The sequence below is a fragment of the Babylonia areolata genome, chromosome 11 (assembly GCF_041734735.1).
Source record: "Babylonia areolata isolate BAREFJ2019XMU chromosome 11, ASM4173473v1, whole genome shotgun sequence".
Taxonomy (NCBI): domain Eukaryota; kingdom Metazoa; phylum Mollusca; class Gastropoda; order Neogastropoda; family Buccinidae; genus Babylonia; species Babylonia areolata.
The window spans coordinates 21,227,959-21,247,958 of NC_134886.1; the positions used below are offsets into that span (position 1 = coordinate 21,227,959).

A 20,000-nucleotide genomic window follows, 5' to 3' on the forward strand; every position below is an offset into this window, starting at 1 on the left:
CCATTGATTGTACGGCTCTCACTTTGCTGTAAGCGTATGTCAATCTGTGATACAAGCCGAGTTTTGGGCCTAACAAATTTCCAGTGCCTATTTGCCCTTACAAGAATTAACAGGCATGCCAACTGTTTTCTTATCAATTTTTTTTTTTGCCATGTGTATGCATGTTTAAACAATTTCAAGTGAAAAGTACTTTTAAAAGTCTGCAGATTTACTTACCATGTTGGCTCTGGCGTCGTGTCCGTGGTAATGCAAAAAATGAGAAAACATATCTGTTGATGACACAAAGTGCATAGCATCAGTAGACAACAGATCTACGTTCACATGGATTCATGAAATAATCTCCAGTGTATGATGTAATTCAGTCTGAGAGTGAGACATTTGACACATTTTCTTGCACTTTTCATTTTTGCATTGCTTGTCCTGAAAGTATTTCCAGAATTGTAGAACTGCACATATCTGTGCATGTATATATATGTATCATATGGAGGCAGATTGTGTGTCATGTACACATGCATACATGTATCATGCTATCTGGGGGCAAGGTGGGTGTCATGTACGCATGTTTTGGAGGAGGCACGGCAAGTGTCGCATGATAACGTAACTTAAACATTATTCTATACTGTTACAAACTACTATTGCACTATTAATGTGCATAGAACCTGTTGAGTATTTAGTGTCCATGTTAATGTAAGCACTTGAGCATTATTTATAAATACATAGATAGTACTCTCGGTCAGAGCAGACATTGATGTGTATCTTTGTGGTGTGTGTGTGTGTGTGTTACAGGATTATGATGGCGTTCTTTGTGTTTCAGGGTTATGATGATTTTGAGAAGGCAGTGGAGGAAGAGGAACTGGATGCGTTTGTCACAGGGAAATTGCTGCAGTAGCAGCCTTCCTCTTAAAACTGCCTGTGCCACCCCTTTGCCCTCCATCTGGCATCGCCCTGCCTTCTTTCTCCTCATCGTTGCGTTTCAGTCGTCATCTCACACCACTATCGTGCTCTGCAGTCTGGCTTTCTGGGAAGGATGAACCGTGCTCCTGCAAAAGTAGCATTTGGTTGACAAATATTATGTACGGGTGTAGGTAAGTAGTGGACGGTCTGGATAATGTAATGCTTTTGGGTGGAGTGTGGGGTGGAAGGTTCAAGGGTCTTATTTAGCGAGCGCTGGCTGTTCATGGACAGATTGTAGGTGTGGACGTCGTGTCAAGCATTTTGTTCACCGACAAGATTTGTCAGCGCTGATAAAACGATGTGTTGACTGTTCTGAGTGTACGTTCTGAGTGCTGAAAATGATTTGATGGGTGTTGACTGGTCTGAGGATAGTTTCTGTGCTGCAGGATGTTTCCAGTAAGTGGGGAGTTGATGCTTTTCTGCTAAGCTGGGGGGGTACTGCAGATCAGTCTGTATCTTTTTTTATTTTTGTTGTTGTTGGTTGTTTTTTTTTTTTTGTTTTTTTTGTTTGTTTTTTTTGCCTCAGTTGAGCTTCTATACTCCACCACCCCTGTTTTGGTGTGTTTGTAGAAGTGTTTTTTTGTGTTTTTTGTTTTACACAGATGCACATTTACACACACACACACACACACACACACACACACACACACACACACATGTTCTTGGTGTGTTTGTAAAAGTATTTTGTTTTACACAGACACTTGTACATCCACACACACACACACACACACATACACACACACGAGTTGTCTAGTCTCCTTTGGGACAAGTAGAAATGTATTATTTAAAACGTTTGTTTTTCTTCAGGGCTTTTGCACTGGGGCCTTGAATTTCTTAAGTTTGAGCCATGAGCTTGGCATATTTGAGTTGCAGACAAAGTTGAAAACAGGCTTATCTCATTGGAGATTTTTATTGTACAGGTGAATGTTGGCAACTGACTGAATACATGGTCTTTGCCTTTGTTTTTAAGCTATGGTTTTTGATGTGGCGCCTGGAAAAAAGTATTGATATTTATTAGAAAGTATAGCATTTGTTTTCTGTATGCTTATAAGCATTCAAAGAAAGAAGGTAGACAGTGACCCTAGTTTGCTTGTTTAAAAGGATTTCACAAATCTGAATTCACCTCCTCTTTATCTGCCCCACCCCATCCCCTTCCCTAAAAAGCAGACAAATAGAAAACAAATGGACAAAAACAAAAACAAACAAACAAAAGCCTCTGTCCACCCCCCTCCCCCCTCCCCTAAAAAAAACAACCACCACCCACATAAAGCCCCCCTCTATCCCTCTCCCCCTCCCTCCTCCCACTCCTCCCCTTAGTTCTTTCTTTTTTTTTTTTTAGTCCCCTTCTCTCTTTTCCCTTGTGTTCCACTTTGGCCAAGTGTGTATAAAAACCAGGGAAGGTGTGTTGTTTTGTCAACAAACCTGTTACAGTAGACTAAGAAGCAGACACCTTCAGTGATTGGATGATTGTCTTTCCCTGCCTCGTTTTAGAAGTTTCTTATTGGTTCCTGTAGAGGAAGGAAGGTGGCAGAATGGTTAAGACGCTCAGCTGCCAATACAGAGAGTCCGTGAGGGTGTGGGTTCGAATCCCGCTCTCGCCCTTTCTCCTAAGTTTGACTGGAAAATCAAACTGAGCGTCTAGTCTTTAAACCGAGGTCCCGTGTGCAGCACGCACTTGGCGCACTGAAAAAGAACCCATGGCAACGAGAGTGTTGTCCTCTGGCGAAATTACGTAAAATGAAATCCCCTTCATAGGTACACAAATATGTAAGCATGCACTCAAGGCCTGACTAAGCGCGTTGGGTTATGCTGCTGGTCAGGCATCTGCTCAACAGATGTGGTGTAGCGTGTATGGATTTGTCCGAACGCAGTGACGCCTCCTTGAGAAAGTGAAACTGAAACTGAAACTCTTGTAGAGGTTGTTGTAGAGGTTGTTGTAACTGGACTTCCCAGCTTTGTGTTTGTGTGTGTGTGGTAGTTGGTGGTGTGGAGCAGGAGTGAAGAAGAACACACTAGTTTAAGCACACAATGTTGCTGTGAAACTTCAGGTATGTGATGAACAAGAGGTCATGTGACCTGTAGGCCGGTAGTGGGTTTGGGTGAGCCTGCTGTTTTTTTTTTTTTGGGGGGGGGGAGGGGAGAGAGAGAGAGAGGTGCAGAGGCATTCCTTTTGTTTGTTTTCTTTTCTTCTTCTGTCTGTCTGTCAGTGTAGGGAGAACGAGGCACCTGTACTTTGTAAAGCATGTCTCAAGCTCATTTATCAGGATTCCAGCTTCTGTGCTTTCAGTAATTACAGTTTGTTTCAGAAGGGGGGAAAAAAACGTTTCCCTCCTTCTTCAACTTGTTCTGTTTGTCTCTCGTCATTCAGTGTCACACAATAATGGTAGTAAGTCTGGTGTTTGGTTGTAGCATACACACATGTGTTGACTAGTTTTCAACTACTGATCTAGTTTAACTTGTGTAATTCTATTTCCTTGACATCTGTTTATTTTTGCTTTCATCTCACGTGTCATCTTCCTAACTACGCATTTTATGTATCACTATCAGGTACTGCAAACTAACAATCTGATCTCAATGTCTATTTTCCGTCTTTAACATTTCATCTGTAAATCAGTATAATTGATACACGTTTTTTATAACCGCAACTCTGCACTCACATACATGAAAGTAAATAACATATGTGCACACATACTTGGGGATCTATGATTTCATCTGGTGAAAAGTAGAACACCTCTGATCATATCTCATATTGTATTGAATAATGCCTCTGTCTGATATTGAAGATAATCAGATGACATTCTGAACTTTTTGAAGAGCTGTTTCAGTTGTTAGTCAATGCAGATTTGATGTGCTTTCACTTATGTCAAGACCATTCCAAGATGTTGGGTCTGGATTCTGGCCGTGATAACTGGTTCAGTTGTACAGTAGAGGAGTTCAGGAACTGAATAATCAAATCAGTTGAGGACCAGTGTTTTTTTTAATTCCTGTTTTGGTACAAGTCCACGAGTTATGAACAAACTGAGGACTAGTATCAAATTCCCAAAACTGGTTTAGGACCTTGAGTTAATTAATGAATAACATGAAACTAGTGTTTGATTTTAAGCCCTGTTTTTGGTTCAGGACCAGACTTGGAAGCTTGGAACTAAGTTTCATGCAAAAGCTAGATATACATGATTCCTGCACATTGTGAACTGAGATCAAGATGTGAAAGGACAAAGTTAGAAGGACATGTGGAAGGCGTGGGGATGGGGTTTCATAGTTCAAGCACTGTCATGCTCAAGTCATGAGTGAGACAGTTTATCGTGTATCAGGTTAGATGCCTTTCGAAATTTGAATGCCAGGTTACTGGTTCTAATTCAGAGAAGGCTGCAGTATATTTGTGACTGTCTGCAAAGCACAACCAGAATCGAAGGACTGTTTGCAAGCCCAGAATGTATGAGAGCTAAAACTTTGGTTTAGATTACAGGAGAGATGGTCCAGTGAAGAACTGTTGCAGAAAAGTCATCACTGGTCAGTGAGGTCAGGGAGAAAGAGAAACAGTATCGTTTCAACACGCTTGGTGTCGGCTGTGTAATTTCCTGCTTTATCGGAAGCTAAAACCATATGGTGCTTTGTGTGCCTTGCTCTTGGAGTAGTTTTTCAAAGGGGTTTGGTTTTCATTTCATGATATGGAAGTGGTATTGTAACACATTTCTGTTGATCAATACAAGTGCTGTTGAATGTGTGTCTGTTGTTCCTGCATGATCGCTTTGCAATACTGTGGACGTCTAGAATGCCTTTTATTTGACTTTCCCTTGACTTTGGCTTAAAAATGTTAAAGTGTTTTATTTTCTTTGAAAACCATGCAATAATGGAAACTGCAAAACTTTTGAGTTGATTTCTTACCTAAGCTGGAGCTATCAGTGTCACAGCTCCAGTGTGTTTCCTTGCAAGTCACAGACATGCGCTTGTGTCGCTGTTTTTTTTTTTTGGTTTATTTTATTTTATTTTTTTCTTGTGAGACCTGTTTGCATGTTCCTTGATTTGCTGTAGGTGTTATCACATCAAATTATGGATGATTTGGCTCTGGTTCCAACACTGATTTCGATTTTGCTGCTTCCCGCCTTTTGATCGTTTGTCACTGAGTGCCTGGTATGAATTGTCAGTTTTCTGTAATTCTCCTCTCCTTAAAGCTGCTTATCTCTGTATGTATCGTCGTCCTCCCCCCCCCCCCCCCCCCCCCCCCCCCACCTTTCCATTTTCCCACACATCCCCCCCCCCTCCTCTAAGAAAAGCAGAAACAAAATCCCCTTCCTTCCCCACCACCTACATCCACTTCATCATCATTCCATTTACATCGTTGCGTTCCATATATATCCCACTCCAGTTTTGAATTTATTTGTTTGTTTATCTGTTTATTTATTTCTTTGATGCCTTGTGTGGTGTTTTTACCTGTTTTATGATGTTAACGGTTTGTTTGGTGGTTGTTTTTTTTTTTGTTTGTTTGTTTGTTTCCTTGTCTGTGGTTAGGTGACATTCCAATCTGTATAAATTTATTTTAATTGTTTTTAAAAATAATGTTTGCAGGTCAGAACACTTAAAATCCAAATGCAAGTCTTTATTTTATTTCTTTGTTTTCTTTCATGGTGTTTTTTCTATGGGGGGGGGGGGGGGGGGCTGTTGTTGTGGTTTTTTATTTTTTATTTATTTATTTATTTTAAGATGATAGCTATTAATATATTATTACTTTTATTCTCTTCTTCTTGCTCTTCTTTCTATGTTTACTTCTTCTTCTTCTTCTTCTAATATCATTTTAAGATCAAAAAATGTTTTCCCATCACTTTGGGTTCATGATTCAAATTGTGATGTATGCGTATCTCCATAGAAGAGTCAGGTCTGTAGTTGGTGGTGCTTTGGACTTATTATGTTCTGAGCACACACCTTTGAAAACATGACTCCACACAAAGTAAGATGTGCTTGTTCAAGCAAGCACACACACACACACACACACACACACACACACACACACACACATGTACACACACCCACATACTCACATGCAGACACACACACACACACACACACACACGTGCACACATTCTCTCACACACACATGCGTGTGTTTACAGGCACTTTTTATTTTTTTCAATGATTTTCTTTATGTCTTAAAAATCAGTAAATGCCTCAGTTCAGATTAGAAAAGACAAACTCACAAAGGATGGTTTTGAAAATCAGTTCAAGAATTAACTGCCATGTCTTTTTGTCTTTTTTTTTTTTTTTTTTGTCTTAAAAAAAACAAACAAAAACAAAAACAATCTGTACTCCTGTTTACAGAACCACTATGATATCAGAAAATGTATTGCACTATCTGGATGTTAACGGCACCGTTCATTGATCATCGGAAGTGGCTGTTGTTGTTTTTTGGTCAGCTGGGTAATTATGTTAATTAGCAACATGATTTGATTAGGCATTGAATGACAAATCTTGTTCATGTTTGTTGTGGGTTTGTTTTTGCTTTTTTTCTTTTAAAAATTTTTTTTTTTTACCTTGGTGAGGAGATCGTTGCAACATCTAAACTGTTAGTGTGGCTGGGTCTGTAAATCCATATTTTCTCCTTTTTCTTACAGAGTTGATGTTGCCCTGTATTGTTTCACTCAAAGCTAGACAACATCCTTGTAAACTGCTGTGGAAGCATCTAACATCAATATCAGATTTGAATAGTTTAGTGAAAGCTACCTTTGAAAGGAAAGAGTTTGCAAGCATACATTTAGTTTTAATGTGACTGATGTGTGTTTGATGTTTAAAAAAAAAAAAAAAAAAAAAACCTGCCAAAACAACACCTCAACAAAGCATTATAAGATGTTGATAAAATGATTCTGCAATGCCCTTTCGGTTGATAAAATGCCAGTGTTAGTGTAGCCTGAAAACATGTGATATCAGGATGTGTATATGAAGTGGAATGTTAACAAGCAGTTGTCAAGAGTCCATCTTTCTACTTGTAATCTGAGGTAGCAGTAGCTGAAAAGAGACTTGATAGTAAAAGAAAAAAACACACCCAAAAAACAGATAATGGAAACACTGAACCTTACTCTGTTTTAGTTATTTACTTATTTATTTATGTATTTAACCCATGCAGAATGTTCATCTTTTGTATCTGGGTAATGGATATATATGTATATATATATACATGTCTATAGTGTGCTTTTGTTCAGAACAGCAAGACATAATTATCGCAAGGAGGTAGGTTGGGGGTTAACGGAGGTTTTAGGCACAGGTTTTAGAGCAGAAAGTGTAATGTAGCAACTGCTGTGTGATGGTCATGCTTTTGTCTCACCGTAACTAGCTTTTTGTGTTGTTGTTTTTTTTTTGCTCTTGCATCACTGTATTGTGCTGTCATTTATTTTATTTCTGCTCTGGTGTTATGGTAACTTACTTGATTGCTTTTTTTGTTTGTTTGTTGTTTTTTTTTGTTGGTCTTCTTTTGACCCTGTTGCTTAAAAACCAGTGCTGCATTTTGGGAGAGGCCTGACTAATAATGAAGACATACAGCATTCACTGTTCGTACTGTGTGTTTGGTTTTGTGTTGTTTTGTTTTGTGTGTTTGGTTGTTTTTTGTTGTTGTTGTTGTTGTTGTTTTTCTCCAAGTACTTATTATACAGTCAGATCTTTTTTCAGGGGAGATGAAGGCAGACTTTGAATGAAAATTTGCAGAAATAGACTGCTGGAGAGTTCTGCGGCCATCTTGGATCTTGCGCATGCATATCTAACTTTCACTCAAAATCGCAAAGCAGTGCCAAAAACGATCGACATAGGCAAAAGCAGCTAACATGTTCTGTCCCCCATTTCTTCAGTTGACAGCCTCCATTGCTATAACCACACTCTGTACAATGAAGTGCCATCATATGCACAATAAAAAAAAAAAACAAAATATGAAGCAAAAAGACAAAAAAAAAACCCAAAAAAACCCAGAAGCGTTCTGTTTTGCACGTTCTGCATCTGTTGCTCGAAATTTCGGAGAGCCAGTCAACTTGGAGAGCACAGACCACTATGACGCACCTCCGTAAGTCATGTAAGCACTGAACTCTCTAGCAGTCTGTTGGTTGTGAAGTGTAGAGGGGAAGAGGTTTTGTGGCAGGAATGCATGCATTAATGTACAGGGTGACAAGCCAGGTGTGTTGATAGTCATACACGCACATTTGCAATACATATGTAAAACACACACATACTGACCGACTTCAGTGTTCATTGTTCACTCCCCTTTATGATCCTTATGTTTGTTGGTTGTTGTTTTTTTCGTTTTGTTTTGTTTCTTGTTTGTTTTTTGTTTTTTTACCTGAAATACATACCTGTGCAATAATTTATGGGAAAGAAAAAGGTAATAGACAAACGTTGATATCAACGAACTTGAAAGCTCTTCTGTAGGAGGGGTAGGGTGGTGGGGGACAAGTTGATTTCAACCCCAGCAAAGCTGACCTCCAAGAAGCAGAGTCGCACAGGTTTACCTGAACGTGAAACGCTTCACTCTTGACATGAACAGGTAAATTAGGCAAGGTTTTAATTGATTTGCTACACTGCAGGAAGTCGCGTTGCAGAAACTATGGACAGAAGACAGCGAACAGATGCGCAAAATGCATCATGTAGTTCATAAAGGGATACCCAGGAAAAAAAAAAAGAGCTATTTACAAAAGTAAAGAGAAATAAATAGTGAAAAATAAATCAACAAATGTGTAATTTTTCTTGTTGACTTTTGATTGTTAGCAGCAGAACTTACAAGACATGAACTGAAAAGAAAGTTAAAAAAAAATATATATATATATATAAAGAAAAGACTAGTAGCCTTTCTTGACTCACTTGTGTATTACGTACAATTTATTGTTACACTTTAGCAACAGTTTCTTTCTGAGAAAAGAATTGAGAGCATGTATGGTATACTATAAGCAGCATCAGTTTACAAAAAACAGAATCAAGAAAAAGATGGGAGTTGAGTGGAGGTATAGTTTACCGTGTTGTCATCTCATTATCACTGTCTTGTACTACTTTTGTACCCCTCATTGTTTTTGGTCTTGTGATGTGTGTATCCAGTGCAATTTCTCACACACCCAGTGTGTAAGATGATTTGGCTTTGTTTTGTTTGCTGCACAAGAAGGAATATCATGGCTTAACTGATAACAAATGTAACTACATTTAGCTGACTGTACTTTGTATGACTTTCTAATTACGCATGCAAAAATAAATATGTTAAGAAAAAAAAGAAGTTTTAGCCTTTATGTGTTATGTGCTGTGAGCGAGGCTGTCTTTTTTTTTTTTTTTTTCTTGTTTGTTTTTTCTTTCCTTTTTGAAGTTTCTGATACCGTTTTTTTTGTGAGTGTTTTCTCCTTCTGTTTGTTGGAGATTGAAATTCTCTCTCTCTCTGTCACCATATCCATTTTCTCTCTCAGTGTCTTATTTGTTGAAGATTGAAATTCTCTCTCTCTCTCTCTCTCTCTCTCTCTCTCTGTCCACATCCATTCTCTCTCTATTTGTTGAAGATTGAAATTTTCTTCCCTTCCCCTGCCCTCACCTCCTCCTCCTCCTCTCTCTCTCTCTGTGTCCACATCCATTCTCTCTATTTGTTGAAGATTGAAATTCTCTCTATCTCTCTGTCCACACTGTCACTCCCTCTTTTTCACACTCTCTTGTTGAATTTATACAACAAAACTTGAGAAGAAAAAAAAGAGAACCTGTCTCGCTGTCTGACCTATCACTTCGTGGAGAAAAAAATACCAATATCATCAACAGCAACGAAGAGAAAAGAATGCTTCTGGACACTGCCACCAACAAACGATGAAAAAAACGTTCAACTTATCATTTACAAGGTTCGTAGGGTCCTTTCAAGTCCTTTTAAGTCCTTAGGAATTGGATTTTGGTCAAAAGGCCTTTTAAGTGCTTTGATTCAGCAAGTTGGTCCTTTTAACTCATCAGGAGGTCCTTTTAATTTTTGAAAGGTACTGTTAAGTCCTGTTTTATGAAGAGAAAGAGACTTGAGAACGAAACTGAAACACCTTCGACACCAAAACCGCAAGCTGCAAAGCGCGTTGAAAGATGCCGACGTGATCGTCTGAAACTCAGTACTTACTGTAGGAGGATACAGCCTATAGGCCTAGGCCCTAACAGTAGTGCGCTTTCTGCTCGGTGGCAGACGCGAAGCGTGGTACAGTGGCTGTGAGTCACGCCTGCTGCTGCTGCTTTGCTTAGGCCTAGCCTAGTGACGTGAATTGCAAAGACTAAATACGACAGTCAAATGGGATTAGCTGTTCTTCCGTTTATGAGAGGTGTCTGCTGTTCTGCATGTCAAATAGATTGGGGTGTACTGTAAAGTCATGTCGGCAAAGGTCCTTTTAAACTGATTTGAGGTCCTTATAAAGTCCTTTAAAGGTCCTTTTTTGGCTTCATGCCCACCACCTGGGAACCCTGATTTGACCTGTCTCCTCCAGCCAGACATAAACCCACATGGGTGCAACTCTTCCCATCTGGTGACAAAGAACAATGATTTTGAGTTTGAGCCAAGGTGGAATTACCAACGATCAAGAATTTCACATTTGACATTTGTTCGGATGAGAGGATAAACTAAGGTCCCATGCATACATTTCACACAGATAGAATAACCCACAGCAACTAAAGTGTCGTCCCTGGCAAAATTCTGTAGAAAAATCCACTTTACAGATACACTTGTAGGCAGAAAAAAACAACAATAAAAGATCTATCTACCTATCTATCTATATTTTTTGTTGTATATGATTATATATATGGGTGGTGTTGCACTGTAGTGACACATTCTACCTGGGGAGAGCAGACTGAGAAATGTGTTGTGATAAAAGAGTAACAAAATACAATAAATCCTGGATGCACAGCTCATGCTTTGGGGCAGACTTCCTGTCGAGTTCCACACGGTGTGTTCTTGGAAAAGTCTGAAATTTTACAGTTGTGATGTCATTTTCCTTAACTGGATCACCAAATCCAAAATATAGTAGCATCTACTAGCTTTTTGTGTGTGTGTGTGTGTGTGTGTGTGTGGGCTATTTTCAAATTTCCCTGCATGGGTGTGCTTAAGGGGGGTCACTTGCTTGCAGCTACTTTCAATTTATCACAGGCAAATGTGCAAAAGCAAATACACATGTATGCATGTACATTTTTTCTCTCTCTCTCTCTCACACACACACACACGTATCCACTCAAACTCACACTCAGTGATTAAAAAAAAAAAAAAAAAAAAAAAAAAAAAAGCACCTCTCCTTGAATGGAGTAAATCTAATCTCACTTTTTTTTTTTTTTTTTTTTTAAAACAAAAACACCAGCCTGGTGTAAGTATAGCAGTATATTGTCATAAAAGGATACAAGGCATTAAAAAAAACAACAACAAAGGGAAAAAAAACAGCACCAAGTGAACATATACATTTGAAAGTAAAAATTCGTTATTCGGAAAACAAAAACAAACAATAAAAGCAACTCGACTCATCATCTGAGACAAAAGAATTCAATCAACAATCAAAAATCAGGTGTGGGGAGATAAATGACAAATCAATGACAGAACATCTCTTGAGACAGACTTTAGTGCACACAGATTTTTAGCCCACTCTCTCCCACTCTCTCTTACACTCTCATCATTTTGATCTTTTTCTGTCTCTGCACTCTCTTCCCACGATCAGTTTGAAACAAACATGCAAATTCAAGCCAATACGTTAAGGAGCAAATTTAGACTAATCAACCATTAGGATTTTTCTTTCCAAGTCTTTCTCTTTAACTACTTGTGCATTGATCAACCATCCCAACTTGGTTTCTGTTGTACAATTGATAATAATCAAATTATGATAATAACCCAAAAAAGCCATTAATATATATATATATATATATATATATATATATATATATATATATATATATATATATATATATATATATATATATATATATATATATATATAATACACAAACATTTTGACTGGACTGAAAAATATATCTGATCCAAAGCAGTAGTATTTTTCAATGTGCATCCGTTTTCACAAAATAAATGATAAAATTGCACCTGGATATCTACTCTAATGAAGCCTGAAGCATAAACCTACCCTACTGTGCATCAAAGTACATAATGCCTAATCAAGAAAGTGCATAGAGGTAAGCGATCGTTATACAAGCCGCAGAAGAAGACATAATAATTTCTTCTTCTTTTCCCCCTGAAATGTTTAATCAGAATGAGACATCCTTGTCAGAGGAAGGGCAAACTTCATTTTGTACAAATGTTGTTTGGTCACTGTGAAAAATATATATTCACTGTCGAACATAACTTTGGCACATACAAAAGTAAAATAAAATAGAATAGAATGAAATAGAATAAAATATGAAAAGGATAAGATGTAAAACTTTTGGTCAAAACCAATTTGTGTCCTTTCTTTTTTTTAAAAGGGAGAATGAAGAAACTTGGTAAACCCAATTATGATGTACATATTTGTTGATCTTGAGGCTTTGATGAAACACCTGAACCACCCTCCCCAAGCTTTCTTTTGGAAAGTAATGAAACTCAACAAAGACTATGCTCCACTCGAAAACAAAACAATACAAAATTATATACCATGAAAAAAACCAAAAAAAAAACAAAAAACCAAACAATGAAAACAGCACCACCAACAAGAAAGAAACAAACAAAATGAAAAATATTCCTCTTAAAAAGAAAGAACAAAAAAAAAAAAAAAAAAAAGAACAAGGATTCAACCTTTCATTTCCAAACCACCAGATGAATTGAAAGTTCCTAACTTTGCCACCTCGCCCCCCCCCCCTCCCGCCCGACCCCCCACTCCACCCACACCCACACACCTTCATTCTTCTTACAGACAGCCAACCAACCTGCCCCATATTTCCTAAGATGATTCAACACTGATGATTTTAGATTAAAAAAAACAAGCAAACAAAACAAAACAAATACCCCCCACCCCTTTGCATACACAGCTTCAAGAAGAGAAGGGTGCTATACCTAAAAACTGATGCATAGTTTAAAGTCATCGTTCAATAATCTTCAAATCAATTCTGAAGAGGCATGGGAAGAGGGGTTAGGGGGAGGGAGGGGGGGTGTGGGGGGTGGGGGTGGGGGGAGCAAGAAAAACAACAACAACAAAAAACAAAACAAAACAAAAACCAACATCTTCCATGACAACAAAGATCTATCAAAACTATTACACACAATTAACAGTTTTCATCATCCATGCACACTACAGAACATCACCCACCAAATCACAAAGAATGCATATCCCATTCTCACACATTATAATATTGTGTCCATGTTTGGAAAAAAAAAAAAAAAAAAAAAAAAAAAAAAAAAAAAATCAGAATGATATTTGAACAAGAACTTATGTCAGTTGTGATTTTTCTTTTCTTTTTTTTCTTTTTTCTTTTTTCAATTTCTTCCCCTTTCATTATTTATACTTTTTTTTCCTCCTAATTAAAATTATTAGTTCACTCATTCATAAGTAATGCAAATTGATGAATAATGCTGAGCTGATTATTAACGAGTTCAAGAGTGAAACAATTACATCCTGACAAATAGCAATTTGCAAGTAAAAAACAGAACTGAATTATCAGATAACAAGTACATGGTTAGCCTGACTTCTTTTTTTTTTCCTCAAAGCTACAGACCTTGTTATTTTAATGATCTACCCTTCTCCCTCTCTCTCTCCCACACTCTCTCTCTCCCCCCTCCTCCCCCTCCACCCTTTTTTCTTGCATCCCTCACCTCCCTCCATGCCCCCTCCCCCCACCCCTTACCACCCTCCTTCCCCATGTTCTCTTCCTTTTCACCCACAAACAGCCCCCCCCCCAACCCCCTCCCCCAATATCTCCATCAAATGATTCGTTGACTGTCAGTCCTTGTGTGTGGTCTCCCCTGTCCGACGTCATTTGTCTTGGTCCACAAAAGACACAGCTCTGCACACAGAGACAATGAAGGAAGTCATGAAACATGGTATGGTTGGAGAAAAAATAATGTAGATTCTGGGTGAGGTTGTTTTTTTTTTGGCCACAGAATTCACTGTCATGAGTAATAAGACTTTGGAAATTATTGGTGGCACAGAACGATACTCTGCTGTACTAAAAATAAGTTATCTCTAGCTGGATTTGTGTCCATCAATAAGATAAAACATGTGGTTTTACATTACAGCTGATGACAGACAGTTAAACGTAGTTACTTAGTACGCACACACACAAACATACACACACACACACATCTCTCTCTCTCTCTCTCTCTCTCTCTCTCTATATATATATATGTGTGTGTTTGTCTGTGTCTGTGTCTGTGTGTCTGCATGTGCGTATCTATCTATCTATCTATCTATCTATCTATCTATCTAAATAAGTAACAATTAAAGAAGTTTTTTTTCTTTTTAAATCTTTAATTTTTTTATATTATTATTATTATTATTATTATTATTATTTATTTATTTTATTTATTTTACAGAATCAATTAATTTCTTCACAATTTCAAAGCACTAACAAGTACCAGAAGAAGAAACAATATGTTAAAGAGACAAAAAAATAAAAATAAAATTTTATCGCACACACACACATACCCCCCCCCCCCCCCCCCCCAATCCCCCCCCTCACCCCCCTATCTCTCTCACACACACATGTACTCACCAGGATACTCTGAGATACTCCAACACATTTTCCTCCTCCACGGCTTGTTGGAAAGACTTATAATCCTGAAGACACAAAAGAAACTTGAATAAACACAATAATAATAACAACAACAACAACAATGACCACTACAACCAGTAGTCACTATTATTTGCACACTTCTGAAAAAACAATGGCTTTAGAGAGCACTTATGCCTGTTTTTATCATGGCTCTGCATCTAAAAACCTAAACAATGGTCGATAATTACGACCACTTAACCTCATGACAGCTGCAAACGATACAGCTCATTAGTACAGGTCTGTCACCTCACCTCCCTGTTTATTTTATTTCTGTATTTCTGTCTTTCTGTCTTTATTTATTATTATTTATTATTATTATTATTATTTATTTTTTTTAAATTATTTTTTAAAATTATTATTATTATTTATTTATTTATTTATTATTTTTTTTGTACGCTTATAGTTGACTTCATCCAGTTTTTGCGCCTTATACATATTATTATTATTATTAGTAGTAGTTCTTCTTTTTATGTATTTATCTATTATTTATTTACTTTTTTTCTTTTTCTCTCAAGGCCTGACTAAGTGCGTTGGGTTACGCTGCTGGTCAGGCATCAGCTTGGCAGATGTGGTGCAGCGTATATGGATTTGTCTGAACGCAGTGACGCCTCCTTGAGCTACTGAAACTGAAACTGTCACCCCCCTGAGATATGACAGACCTTACAGCTCAGGATGTTGGTGACGGAGGAAACAGCCAAGTGGTTAAAGCGTTGGACTTTCAAACTGAGGGTCCTGGATTCGAATCCCTGTCATGTCACCTGGTGGGTAAAGGGTGGAGTATTTTGCCAACCTCCATGGTCAACAGATGTACAAACCTGCCAGTGCCTGAGCCCCCTTTCGATATGTGTGCCTATGCATGCAGAAGATCAAATACACATGTTAAAGATCCCGTAATCCATGTCAGCATTCGGTGGTTTGTGGAAACAGGAACAGGGCTGCAATGAGGTCTTCTTCTTTGTTTGAGGGCTGCGAGGGAGTCTTTTTCTTCTTTGTTTGTGGGCTGCGAAGGGAGTCTTTTTCTTCTTTGTTTATGGGCTGTGAAGGAGTCTTCTTTGTTTGAGGGCTGCAATGGGGTCTTCTTCTTTGTTTGTGGGGTGCAAGGGAGTCTTTTTCTTCTTTGTTTGTGGGGTGCAAGGGAGTCTTTTTCTTCTTTGTTTGTGGGGTGCAAGGGAGTCTTTTTCTTCTTTGTTCGTGGGCTGTGAGGGAGTCTTCTTCTTTGTTTGGTGGACTGCGAGGGAGTCTTCTTCTTTGTTTGGTGGGCTCCGAGAGAGTCTTCTTTGTTTGATGGGCTCCAAGAGAGTCTTCTTCTTTGTTTGTGGGCTGCGTTAAAGATCCCATTATCCATGTGGGTTGTGGAAACAGGAACATACCTGGCATTACAAAGAAGAAGACTCCCTGGCAGCCCATGAACAAAGAAGAAGACTTTCTCGCAGCCCACCAAACAAAGAAGAAAAAGACTCCCTTGCACCCCACAAACAAAGAAGAAAAAGACTCCCTTGCAGCCCACAAACAAAGAAGAAAAAGACTCCCTTGCAGCCCAAAAACAAAGAAGAAGACTATCTTGCAGACCACGAACAAAGAAGAAGACTCCCTCGCAGCCCACCGAACAAAGAAGAAGACTCTCTCGCAGCCCACCAAACAAAGAAGAAGACTGTCTCGCAGCCCACAAACAAAGAAGAAGACTGTCTCGCAGCCCACCAAACAAAGTAGGAGACTCCCTCGCAGCCCACAAACAAAGAAGAAGACTGTCTCGCAGCCCACCAAACAAAGAAGAAGACTGTCTCGCAGCCTACCAAACAAAGAAGGAGACTCCCTCGCAGCCCACAAACAAAGAAGAAGACTCCCTCGCAGCCCACCAAACAAAGAAGAAGACTCTCTCTCAGCCCACCAAACAAAGTAGGAGACTCCCTCGCAGCCCACCGAACAAAGAAGAAGACTCCCTCGCAGCCCACCAAACAAAGAAGAAGACTCCCTCGCAGCCCACCGAACAAAGAAGAAGACTGTCTCGCAGCCTACCAAACAAAGAAGGAGACTCCCTCGCAGCCCACAAACAAAGAAGAAGACTCCCTCGCAGCCCACCAAACAAAGAAGAAGACTCTCTCTCAGCCCACCAAACAAGGAAGGAGACTCTCTCTCAGCCCACCAAACAAAGAAGAAGATTCCCTCGCAGCCCATGAACAAAGAAGAAGACTCTCTCTCAGCCCACCAAACAAAGAAGAAGTCTCTCTCGCAGCCCACCAAACAAAGAAGAAGACTCCCTCGCAGCCCATGAACAAAGAAGAAGACTCCCTCGCAGCCCACCAAACAAAGAAGAAGACTCTCTCTCAGCCCACCAACAAAGAAGAAGTCTCTCTTGCAGCCCACCAAACAAAGAAGAAGACTCCCTTGCAGCCCATGAACAAAGAAGAAGAAGACTCTCTCGCAGCCCATGAACAAAGAAGAAGACTCTCTCGCAGCCCATGAACAAAGAAGAAGACTCCCTTGCAGCCCACCAAACAAAGAAGAAGAAGAATGAAAAGATGTTGATTACCGTTCTTCATCTTGAACTCTTTCTCCTGGGACTGAAGTGCTTTGGTTTTGTAAACCAAGTAACACTACTGACAAGAACACTGCAGAAAGCAGAAACTGGACTTTCAAGCTCATGTCATCACTACCTATCCTCAGTTTGGTTATTTTTGCCCTTTGTTGTTATGTCTGCAATTGTTGATCTATGGCCTCTTGTTCTTATGTCTGCAATTGTTGATCGATGGCCTCTTGTTATTATGTCTGCAATTGTTGATTGATCTATGGCCTCTTGTTGTTATGTCTGCAATTGTTGATCGATGGCCGCTTGTTGTTATGTCTGCAATTGTTGATCTATGGCCGTTTGTTGCTATGTCTGCAATTGTTGATCGATGGCCTCTAGTTGTTATGTCTGCAATTGTTGATCTATGGCCTCTTGTTGTTATGTCTGCAATTGTTGATCTATGGCCGTTTGTTGTTATGTCTGCAATTGTTGATCTATGGCCTCTTGTTGTTATGTCTGCAATTGTTGATCTATGGCCGTTTGTTGTTATGTCTGCAATTGTTGATCTATGGCCTCTTGTTGTTATGTCTGCAATTGTTGATCTATGGCCTCTTGTTGTTATGTCTGCAATTGTTGATCTATGGCCGTTTGTTGTTATGTCTGCAATTGTTGATCGATGGTCTCTTGTTGTTATGTCTGCAATTGTTGATTTATGGCCGTTTGTTGTTATGTCTGCAATTGTTGATCTATGGCCGTTTGTTGTTATGTCTGCAATTGTTGATCTGTGGCCGCTTGTTGTTATGTCTGCAATTGTTGATCTATGGCCGCTTGTTGTTATGTCTGCAATTGTTGATCTATGGCCGCTTATTGTTATGTCTGCAATTGTTGATCTATGGCCGTTTCCTTGACGATTTCTTTTTTCAATATCAAAAAGAAGAAGAAGAAATAACAACAACAACATCCTCATGCCACACTGATATCGCTTTACTAATGTCTAGCAGTCAAGGAGTTAACCCCTTTAGCTTTGTTAACCCTATTGATTGGCCCAGGGCATTAAAAAAAACCAAAACAAAAAAAAAAACAACGAAAAAAAAGTGCGCGCCTGGATGGGATTTTCCATCTACGTCATTGTAGGATTTTTCATATCAAAAAGTCAATAATTAATTCTTTGTGAAATTGTCATAACTGGATTGTGTGCTCATTTTCGTTTCATAAAAGTGTAGGTCATACACACTTTCTTTTAGTGATTAGCATACCTTTTTTCTTTTTTTCTAATTTCAATTATCACCCCCAGTAACTAAAACATCCCTTTGCAAGTAGTTACAAATGGAGCATAAAGTAAGCTTGGCACCGAAATGGTTAAATTCACAGCCAGGAGCCGTTCTGCTAAACCTGAATTAGGTTTCCTGAGACTATTCTATTCTGTTCTATTCCGTTGCATACTATCCTATTCTATTCCATTCCATAGCATTCAATTCTATTCTATCTGATCCTATCCTATTTTATTCTGTTCTATTCCGTTCTGTTCTATTCCATGCCATGCAGTTCAGTTCAGTTCTATTCTGTTCTATTTCATCCTTTCCAATCCTATTCCATTCCATTCTTTTTGTATTTATTTGTATTTGTATTTCTTTTTATCACAACAGATTTCTCTGTGTGAAATTCGGACTGCTCTCCCCAGGGAGAGCGCGTCGCTATACTACAGCGCCACCCATTTTTTTTATTTTTTCCTGCGTGCACTTTTATTTGTATTTCCTATTGACGTGGATTTTCCTATAGAATTTTGCCAGGAACAACCCGTTTGTTGCCGTGGGTTCTTTTGCGTGCGCTAAGTGCATGCTGCACACGGGACCTCGGTTTATCGTCTCATCCGAATGACTAGCGTCCAGACCACCACTCAAGGTCTAGTGGAGGGGGAGAAAATATCGGCGGCTGAGTCGTGATTCGAACCAGCGCGCTCAGATTCTCTCGCTTCCTAGGCGGACGCGTTACCTCTAGGCCATCACTCTATTCTATTCCATTGTTACTGCACTCAGCCTCACCCCGCAGTGGAAGTCCTCATTGAAGATCTGCGGTGCCAGGGCCGTTTCGTTGCCGCACTTCCTCCTCATCTCCTCCTTGAAGGCGGGGTCTGATGCGATGTCCACCATGCGGTAGGGCACCTGCTTGGCTCTCAGCACTGTCTCGATGTGGTTCTGCTGAGAATGCAGCTGAAACCGACACCCATCGGGAACGATCACCACCACCACCACATCATCATCATCAGAACTGTCATCAGCCATCTATTTTGATAGTGATAATTGTATGATAATCAGTCGTGTCCGACTATGACCATCAGAACAGCAGCAGAGGCAAACTGCTGTTCCAGCCATCGAATAGACGATCTAGGCTATATATATAGTGGAGGGTGTCTTGCCCAAGTTGCACCCCGAATCTCTCGGCCAGGAGGGTTTTAGGACAGTCAGCGTTGAGATGGTTCCCAAAGGCCAACTCACCTTCAAGGCTGCAGCACCAAGAGCCAGTGCAATTTTGCCTCCTAGTTTGAGAGTCATAGACCTTCACAAAAGACTAAGCTGTAAATGACTGCCCATTACAGTATAGATCAAAATCATTGATCGTACAGCTCTCACTTTGCTGTTGGCCCAAATGTGAGCTTCTGTCAGTCTGTGATATAAGCTGAGTGTTGGGCTAATAGTGATAATTAGAACAAGTAAATAACAAGAGAGTCAAGGCCTTCAAGACTCTCTTGTGAATCAGATTAATTTCCCTTTTTTACTACCTGCACCAAAGACATGCAAAATAAATATAACTTCCATGCATAGCAAAAGAACCTTGTGACCTT

The 20,000-nt window shown here is 39.3% G+C and overlaps 2 protein-coding genes across 2 annotated transcripts in view; one reads left to right on the forward strand and one right to left on the reverse strand.

Annotated features, from left to right (window-relative positions):
- LOC143287598 (SH3 domain-binding glutamic acid-rich-like protein 3) overlaps nucleotides 1-9,187 on the forward strand; it is an 11,763-nt gene extending 2,576 nt beyond the window's left edge. Inside the window, exons 3-4 of the mRNA XM_076595709.1 lie at nucleotides 815-2,458; nucleotides 2,873-9,187. Of these exons, the coding sequence (XP_076451824.1) occupies nucleotides 815-889 (75 nt within the window). The 3' untranslated portion in view covers nucleotides 890-2,458; nucleotides 2,873-9,187. The remainder of the gene's footprint in view (nucleotides 1-814; nucleotides 2,459-2,872) is intronic.
- A 4,549-nt stretch (nucleotides 9,188-13,736) lies between these two features.
- Nucleotides 13,737-20,000, reverse strand: part of LOC143287324 (SH3 domain-binding glutamic acid-rich-like protein 3) — a 12,133-nt gene continuing 5,869 nt past the window's right edge. Inside the window, exons 2-4 of the mRNA XM_076595282.1 lie at nucleotides 19,201-19,368; nucleotides 14,593-14,657; nucleotides 13,737-13,884 (exon numbers count right to left, since the gene is read on the reverse strand). Of these exons, the coding sequence (XP_076451397.1) occupies nucleotide 13,884; nucleotides 14,593-14,657; nucleotides 19,201-19,368 (234 nt within the window). The 3' untranslated portion in view covers nucleotides 13,737-13,883. The remainder of the gene's footprint in view (nucleotides 13,885-14,592; nucleotides 14,658-19,200; nucleotides 19,369-20,000) is intronic.